The sequence below is a fragment of the Zalophus californianus genome, chromosome 1 (assembly GCF_009762305.2).
Source record: "Zalophus californianus isolate mZalCal1 chromosome 1, mZalCal1.pri.v2, whole genome shotgun sequence".
In the NCBI taxonomy this organism is placed as follows: domain Eukaryota; kingdom Metazoa; phylum Chordata; class Mammalia; order Carnivora; family Otariidae; genus Zalophus; species Zalophus californianus.
This window is the reverse complement of record NC_045595.1, coordinates 12,223,526-12,231,647: the sequence shown is the minus strand read 5'-3', so window position 1 is coordinate 12,231,647 and position 8,122 is coordinate 12,223,526. Positions and strand designations below refer to the sequence as shown.

At 47.8% G+C, this 8,122-nt stretch overlaps 1 protein-coding gene across 1 annotated transcript; it reads right to left on the bottom strand.

Annotated features, from left to right (window-relative positions):
* Positions 1–223: 223 nt before the first annotated feature.
* On the bottom strand, positions 224–4,701 carry FAM32A (family with sequence similarity 32 member A). The gene is made up of 4 exons (XM_027587895.2): positions 4,586–4,701; positions 4,325–4,466; positions 771–824; positions 224–487 (listed from the first exon to the last, which is right to left on the bottom strand). The coding sequence occupies exons 1-4, from the start codon at positions 4,657–4,659 to the stop codon at positions 419–421; spliced, it is 339 nt and encodes a 112-aa protein (XP_027443696.1). The 5' UTR covers positions 4,660–4,701; the 3' UTR covers positions 224–418.
* Between the last annotated feature and the right edge of the window lie 3,421 nt (positions 4,702–8,122).

The window sequence follows — 8,122 nt, the reverse complement described above, 5'->3', positions numbered from 1 at the left end:
GGACAGCTCATGCAGGGCCCCATGGGGGTATAAGCTCCTTATCTTCTGGAGTCTGTTTCATCCGGGGAAAGAGAGCTGGCTGACTATCAGAGTTAGATGCAGCTTGGGGGGTAAAGACACTTTTCTGTGACACACAGAAATAACCTTAATCTCTGGATAAACTTGCAAAAATTTCCAGTCCAGCCTAAAAAGGTTTATCTTCTATGCTACCGACAAACCAAAATAGAGTAAACAGACAGTCTTACTTTAATCAAGTTCCAGAAAAGAGGGCACACTGCTTTGGAAAGCACTTGTCTCAGCAGAAGACGCAAGAGTGTGTGTAAAAGAATGTTTCTAGAAAATACCAAAGGCACCAAACATAACCCCAACTTTGCCTTCCACTTCCCCTTGATGCCACTCCATACCCTGGGTGAGGAGGCTACTTTGTCCAGCTGACTTTGGGAATGTCATAGTGCTCCGTGAGGGTGTCCAGGTGTCTGTTGAAGTCCTGGGAAAGCCGAGAAAACCCACATCAGCACAGCCTCAGACAGGGCACTGGGGTTGTGTGGCACTGCCCACTCTGCCTCTCCTCAGTGAGCCCCCTCCTCTCAAAGCCACCCAGCCTTGAACCCTGGGTTCATCCTTAAATGACCCTGGGGAGGTGTCGCTTCTGTTGGGTTATCCCACCCCCCACCCCACCACTCCCAGGGCTCCCTCTGCCAGGCTCCTAGCCTCTGGGCCCAGCTGGGACCCTACATAGCCTGGTCTTCCCCACTGGGCATGTGACTTACCTCCACTCTCTGCTTGTGGGTTTTGGATGCTTTCTTCAGGATCCTTTCCATTTGCTGGAGAGAGGATAGACATGGGAGGTGAGCTCAGACACCTGCCACAGCCCAGGCCAGCATGGGGTGGAAGACGGAAGTCCCCACCAGCTTGGCGCTCACACCTAGCACGGCTGGAGGTCTCAGGGTGTACATCCTGTTCCTCCCTTAACTCTACTCAGGGTGGTCCGACAGCGACACCCGGCCCCAACATGTCCCACCAGGGACCCCGGTTGGCTGCCCTCTGGTCAGAGTGGCCAGGAATAACTAGCGCTGACATGAACAGACTCTGCTGGGAGCTCTATGTGTGCTTCCTGCATCCCTGGGCAACTGACTGCATTCCCATTTTGCAGAAAAAGAAAGTTTCAGATGTGGTTTGAAGAAGGATGAAAAATGAGGAAGGTGAAGGGCCCAACACATGGTAGGAGCTCATGGGAGTAGGTGCTGGTGACACAGTGGCACGAGGGCTCCGATATCCAGATCACCCTGATGAGTGTGACTTGACTGTGGAATGGGTATCCTGCACCACCATGACCTGCCCCACCCCTCATTCCCAACACCGGATGGGACCTTGTAAGAGCTAAGAGCACAGGACACAGAGCCAGACAAACCTGGGGCTGCACTTGGTTCTACGTTTACTGACTGGGTGTCTACAGCTGACTTTGGTGCCCCCCTCCCCCCACCCCGTGACCCATGCTGCCTGGTATTGGTGCTCTAGTGCAGTTCTCTGCCACAATGACTCTGGGCTAGCCCTGTGACTCAGTTCACTTAACAGAATGCAGTGCCAGTGCTGGGCTGAAGCCGTAACACCTGGCAGCCTTTGGCTTTGTGTTCGTGGAAGCCAGCCACCACGCAGTAAGTCTGATGACCTTACTGGAAAGAAAGGACCTGGAAGGTAAGATGACACATGGGAAGAGGGGCCATGGGAAGAGCAACAAGGCATCAGACATGTGATGGTGAAGCTATCTTGGATGTTCTAGCCCAGCTGGGCCTCCAACCCCAGCTGCCATCTGACTGCACAGATTCCAAGTGAGGCAAGCAGGAGAACTATCCAGGTGAGCTGAGCCAACCCGCACGATAGGACCCTGTTGGCCCCCACCTGGCTGCTCCTCCCTGTCCCTCACCTCATTTGCTGCCCCGTCTTCCTCTGCATCCAGTTGCCCCCCTACCCCCGGCTGACCCTGCCTCTCTTCCTGATGCTGTGAGCCCCCGTGGGGCCTGTGCCTCCTCACAAGAGAGGCCACACTGACTTAACCAGCTGCCGCCAAAGCCAGGCACTCGGTAGGGCTCTGCCTTCCCTCACCCCACTTCATGTACCAAGTTCTTGGGTGCTGTCGCCACCCCCACTTCACAGAGAACATGAGGACCAGCCTGCACAGTGGGTGATGGGGCTGGAGATGCCAAGCCCTAACCCTTCAGGCTGGGGCCCTGCTCCATGGGCCCGTCTTCCAAGAACTGTCCAGCCTTCATGCTCACTGTGCTCAATCAAACACCCTTCCACAGGGGAATTCGCATTTCCCAATTCTACCTACCTTTGCCCACACTTTCTCCTGTTTCTCTCCTGGTTCAAAACAAAACACACAGCAGTACTTCCAGTTTTCAATGCCAGCAACAAAAAATTCCCCTTGACCTTCCACCACCCTCCAGCTACAGGTTCATTTCTGTTCCTCTTGATAGATCTCCCAAGAGTTATTTCTGCATTTTGTCTCCACCTCTGCCTCTCCCCGCCCTCCCTTGGATCCCCTCTAATCAGCCACTCTTCCTCCTCATTCCAAATGCCAACTAAGGGCTCTAGGTACTCACCCCATAAGACCCTTGGCAGCATGACACTGTCAATCCCTTCCTCCTTCTCAAAACACTTTCTCCACTCAGCTCCTAAGGACACACTCTCCTGGTATTCCTCCTTCCCGTGATCCTTTCCAATTTCAGATCCTGGACTTCATCTCTGTCACTGTGTCTCCTCAGAGGATCTCATCCAGTCCCACAGCAGCTCCAGAATGTTTGCAGGAGAGGCCCAGACGTCTCCTCCAAACTGCGGATTCAGATCTCAAACTGTTCACAAGAATTCTCCATTTGACTTTCTAACAGCTGTTCAAACGTTCAAGCGTTCTCTAAAACCAAGGTCTTTTTTTTTTTTTTAATGTTCAATTAGCCAGCATATAGTATAAAACCAAGGTCTTGATGCCCTGCTTTAGAAGCCCACTTTACCTTACCTACTGCAGTAAACAGCACCTTCATTTACCCAATATCTCCCATCAAAAATCTTGGTCATTCCTCATTTCCCAGTCCACACCCAATCCATCAACTAATCCTGCCGTTCTTGCTCCAAAATCGATCCCAAACCTGATACCTTCCACTGCTTCCACTATTACTGTCCTATTCTGAGCCACTGTTATTAATCACCTGATGAGACTCTCCCCCACCCCACTTTCACTTCAGGAGTAACATCCCAGCCCAGCCTGGGACTATAACCTCAGGTAAGGAACTTAAGTGCATTCACTTGTTAAATTCTCACCACAAACCTGTTAGGTAAGGACTTCAGCCCCACTTTACAGGCAAAGAAAATGAGGTGTGGGAGGTTAACCAACCTGCCCAGGGTTACACCACCACCAAGAGGTAGAGGCAGAATGGAACCCAGGTTGGTCTTGTCAAAGTCTGTGAGTCTCACTTTTTTTTTGAATGACTCTCAATTAAGCCTGAGAGTGATGAGTTAACTCTTCCTGATGTTATTGGACCAAATCACCCAGATCAGGGTTAGGGTTTCTCAGCCTGGACACCTGACATTTTGGGCCAGATCATTTTTGCTGTGGGGGGTGCTGTCTTGATTACTGTAGGATGTTGAGCAGCAGCCCTGGCCTCATCCCACTACTCCTCACCCCCACCAGCACACCCTGAAGTTTTAACAAACAGATATGTCCTCAACCACTGCCAAATGTCTTCGTGGGAGCGGACCTAGGATACAAATACAACCTATTTGAATCTGTCAAGCAGAGTCATCATGGAAACAGACTTTGTGGAACCGTATAGCCCGGAGCATCACCATTTAATGTCAACAGCGAACATCCACTGAGCTCTGACTTTTTGCTATACCGAGTGCCAAATGCTTTATCTGAATGACTTCATCTAAAGTTCCCATCCCTTTTAGGAGAAAGCACTATCCTGACTCCTACAGATAAGTAAACTGAGGCAGAAAGATGAGTCATTAATCCTGTCACGGGGCAAATGAGACACTGCGGTGGAATCCAAATCCGGTCTCCAGTTCTGGCCTTTCAACGCCAGCTCTAGCTTTCTCTGCCATCCACTCTGACCAGAAGCTCTTCCTGTCCTGGGAGCTCCCCCAACCGTGGGCTCTTCCTCACCCACGTAGCATCTTCCCGGAATCAAGGTCTCTCTGACCACTCACCACCCCTCCGAGAGGCCCGAGGCTGACCCCAATTTCGAGTCGTCCGGCCCTGCGTCTCCCTCCACCTCCGGAGACCCAGACCTGCTGCGCGGGGCATCCCCCGTTTCCCCACCCGCCTTACCCGCTTCTCCTGCATCTTCTCGAAGGCCGCCTGGGCCGGGGTTCGCTTGTCCAGGCCGCGCCGCTTCTCCTCCTCGTTCTTTTTGCTCGTTCCCATCGCTTCCAGGAGTTTCGCCTTGTCTTTGTCCTTCTTTTTCTTCTTCCTGAGAGGGGAGAAGCGGGGAGAGAAGGTGAGAGCGGATCAGAGAGCAAGAGCTCGGGGACTCTAGAAGAGGCTTAAGGGGGCAGAAGACAAGCTTTTGCGGTGCTCCCGGGGACTCACCGCTTAGTGACGCCGAGCTCTGCAACGCCTTTTAGTTTCAGGGGCCCCTTTTGAACCTGCTCGTACGCCGCCATGATGCCACTTGCAGTTCTGTAAGTAAACTGCCACACTTCCTGTTTGAGTGCACCATTTACGTAGGAATCCCCGCCTCACTTCGTCTTGATTGGTTGAGTTAGGAGGTGCGCCTGCGCTCTTGGCATGTGGAGCTGGGCCGCAAGTTCCGGTTGTAGGTGGGGCCTGGAGAGTCTGACTGGACCTCATCCTTTGCATCCAGTCTCCTGCCACACTTCCGGTTTGACGCCCACTTTCGGTTTCTAGGGCCTTGGGCCCATCGGAATTCAAGAAGCTCCTTTGAGAGATCTCCCATTTCCTTTCTTTTCTTTTTTCTTTTTTTAAGATTTATTTATTTATTTGAGAGAGCGACAGCACACGCTAATGGCTAGTGGGGGAAGGGGCAGAGGGAGAGAGCATCTCAAGCTGACTTCACACTTAACCCGAAGCCCGAGGAGGGGCTCGATCTCAGGACCCCAAGATCATGACCTGAGCTGAAATCGAGAGTCGATGTGCGACCGACTGAGCCACCTGGGTGTCCCCAAAGCCCCATTTCCTAAAACGCAGTGTTCTCTTGAGTGCTTTGTGTGCACTTGGATGTTCTGTTCTTTTATTGCTGTATTTTGAGAGGTGTTTTTTTTTTTAAGGTATTATTTTTAAGTAAGCCTACACCCACCGTGGGGCTTGAACTCACAACCCCGAGATCAAGAGTCATATGTTCTACTGACTGAGCCAGCCAGGCACCCCTGAGAGTTTAATAGATAACCTACTTTTATAAACCTAATGGGTACTTAACTAGTTTTTTCAGGTTTTGCTGAATGGTGGTATTAGGTGACATACATGTCAATTGCATTTGAAAAAAATTTTTAAATATATTCTATTGAGGTATAATTTATAAACAGTAAAATGTACTCATTTTAATTGTACATTTTGATGAATATTGTCATGTTTACACACCTATGTAATCACCTCCACAATCAAGATCTAGAACATTTCATCACCACAAAGTCCCTTGTTCCCCTTCCCAGTTAACCACCCCTCCCTACTGTTCTCCCCAGGCAACTCCAAACCTGTTTTCTCTCACTAAAGGTTAGATTTGCCTTTTGTAGAAGCTTCATATACATGGAAATATACTATATGCCTGGAATTATACTGTATATGTTCTTTCGAGCTAGAGTTCTTTTCTTTCTTTCTTTCTTTCTTTCTTTCTTTCTTTCTTTCTTTCTTTCTTTCTTTCTTTCTTTCTTTCTTTTTTTAAGATTTTGTTTATTTGAGAGAGAGCCTGCTAGAGAGAGTGAGCAAGAGATGTGGGGCCTGATGCGGGGCCAGATACAGGGCCTGATCCCAGGACCCTGAGATCATGACCTGAGCCAAAGACAGCCCATTAACCAACTGAGCCACCCAGGTGCCCCCTCTTGTTGGTTATAAAAGTACTCCATTTGCATTGCTAAGTGTTATTCCATTGTATACATATATTTGATATATATATATATTTTTTATCCACTCACCTGTAGATGGACACCTGGGTTGTTTCCAGCTTGGAGCCCTAATGAATGGAGCTGCTGTGAACATCAGTATATAAGTCTTTGTATAGACATAAGTTTCATTTCTCTTGGGCTCACTCTTGATGCCTTCATTACCTGAAGCAGAACAGTAGCAAGGTTTGGTTGTTCTCATTATAAAATGTTGAGTCTCAGCCACTCTGTTTTGAGGGTTTGATAAGAGAAAATAGTTGCATAGGATGCACTGAAAAACCCTGATCTCCTAGTGCCATAACACTTGGGGCTCCAATGAGTTGGGTTTTTTAATTCCCTGATATCACAAGTAATTGGCTTAATGAACAAGTAGGGCTATTGTTGTAACCGAAACATTCTTATTTTTCTTTCCTTCCATCCTTTTAAGCATTATATTTCTCAATGTGGGGTCATCTTCCTCTGGCCCTGGATGAAAATGCTGTCAGGCCTTATAGCTTTTCTCTCATTTTTTGTGTGATATACAGTACTATTGTACTTTAAGTAGTACATAGTTCTCAATTCAATATGCGGAAGGTCTGGAACTTGATTTGGAAAGAGTGGTCTCTCCTTTTCCTTAACTGGGACATATACACATTAAAAAAAAAAATAGGGCAACAAGCCCAAAGTGCCTTATGCTAATCCCCACATCACCAAACAGAGACTTAACTTCATTACAGTTTTGGCTCTTCAGAAATGAAATCTTAAACCAGTCAATCAGGAATTCTCTGATCAGCACTAGGTAGGTAATTTGCCTGACAGAATCGTGGGATCAAGCCCCGAGTCAGGCTCTGCACTGAGCATGGAGTCGGCTTGGGATTCTCTCTCTCCCTCTGCCTCTGCCCCTCCTCTCTCTCTAAAATAAATAAATAAGTAAATAAATAAATAAAATGGGATTTTATTCTATCCTTGTTTTATTACTGACCTTCTCCCCATCAGAATGTTGTGACTGCTTTTGTATGTTGAGTTAATACTGAGGGAAACAGAGACTCCAAATCTCCCATAATACTCTGCTGACATTAAAAATATATATACATAAAAAATATATATATATAAAAATATAAAAATATATATAGTATGCTCCATGTGAGAAAATCACACAGTATGGAAAAGTTTAAAAGAAAAAAGAAAACAAAAAAAACTAGAAACTTCCCTTCCTATCTCTTTCCAAAATGATTAGCAGTTTCATTTTTATATTTTTCAGCAAAAAGTGTGTATGCCAACATCTGTAGGTCGGTGCAATGTTCTTTTATTTCTGTCCTCAGTTTTTCATTTAGCAAAATGTCTTTTTTTTAAAAGATTTTTAAAATTTATTTTAGAGAGAGCACGCGCGAGAGCCTGCGTGCGAGTGGGGGGAGGGGCAGAGGGAGAGAGAGAGAGAGAACCCTCAAGAGGACTCCACGCGGAGCCGGGAGCCCAGGGTAGGCTCCGACATTATCAAAAGATCTTGAATCTCTTAACAAGGATGTCCTGGAGCTGAGTGAGCCCTCCCTAACCAACGCCCATCTACATGCCCTCAAATCTCAGCTCACATTTGCAGTGGCCTGAATCCGTAGTATTATATACTACCATACTATTTGTATATTATATATACATAACCTGTATATTATATATACATAATCCAATATTATGTACATTTGTGTATTTTAATTTAGACTGCTAGTGCCCAAATTGCGCCAAAGACTTTGAGGGAGTGCAGAGGAGGGAGAAGCAAGCCTCCGGGAATCAGGCCAGAGGGCTCGGGGCCTGACATTTCTAGTTCTACCCGCAGGGGGCAGTAAGCGACTGCTCAATTCTCCAGCCATAACCTCAACCCTTTGTGCTCAGGAATTGGAAGAGAGCCTCCAGAAAGAATGGACTCCTGGTGCAGCCAGGCCGGTCCAGGCTTGCTGGTGGGGTGATCCTTGACAGAATCAGCTCCTCAGGGAGGAATGGGACAGACTCAGCTGGGGAAATCTGTTCTCCCCCAGCCAAC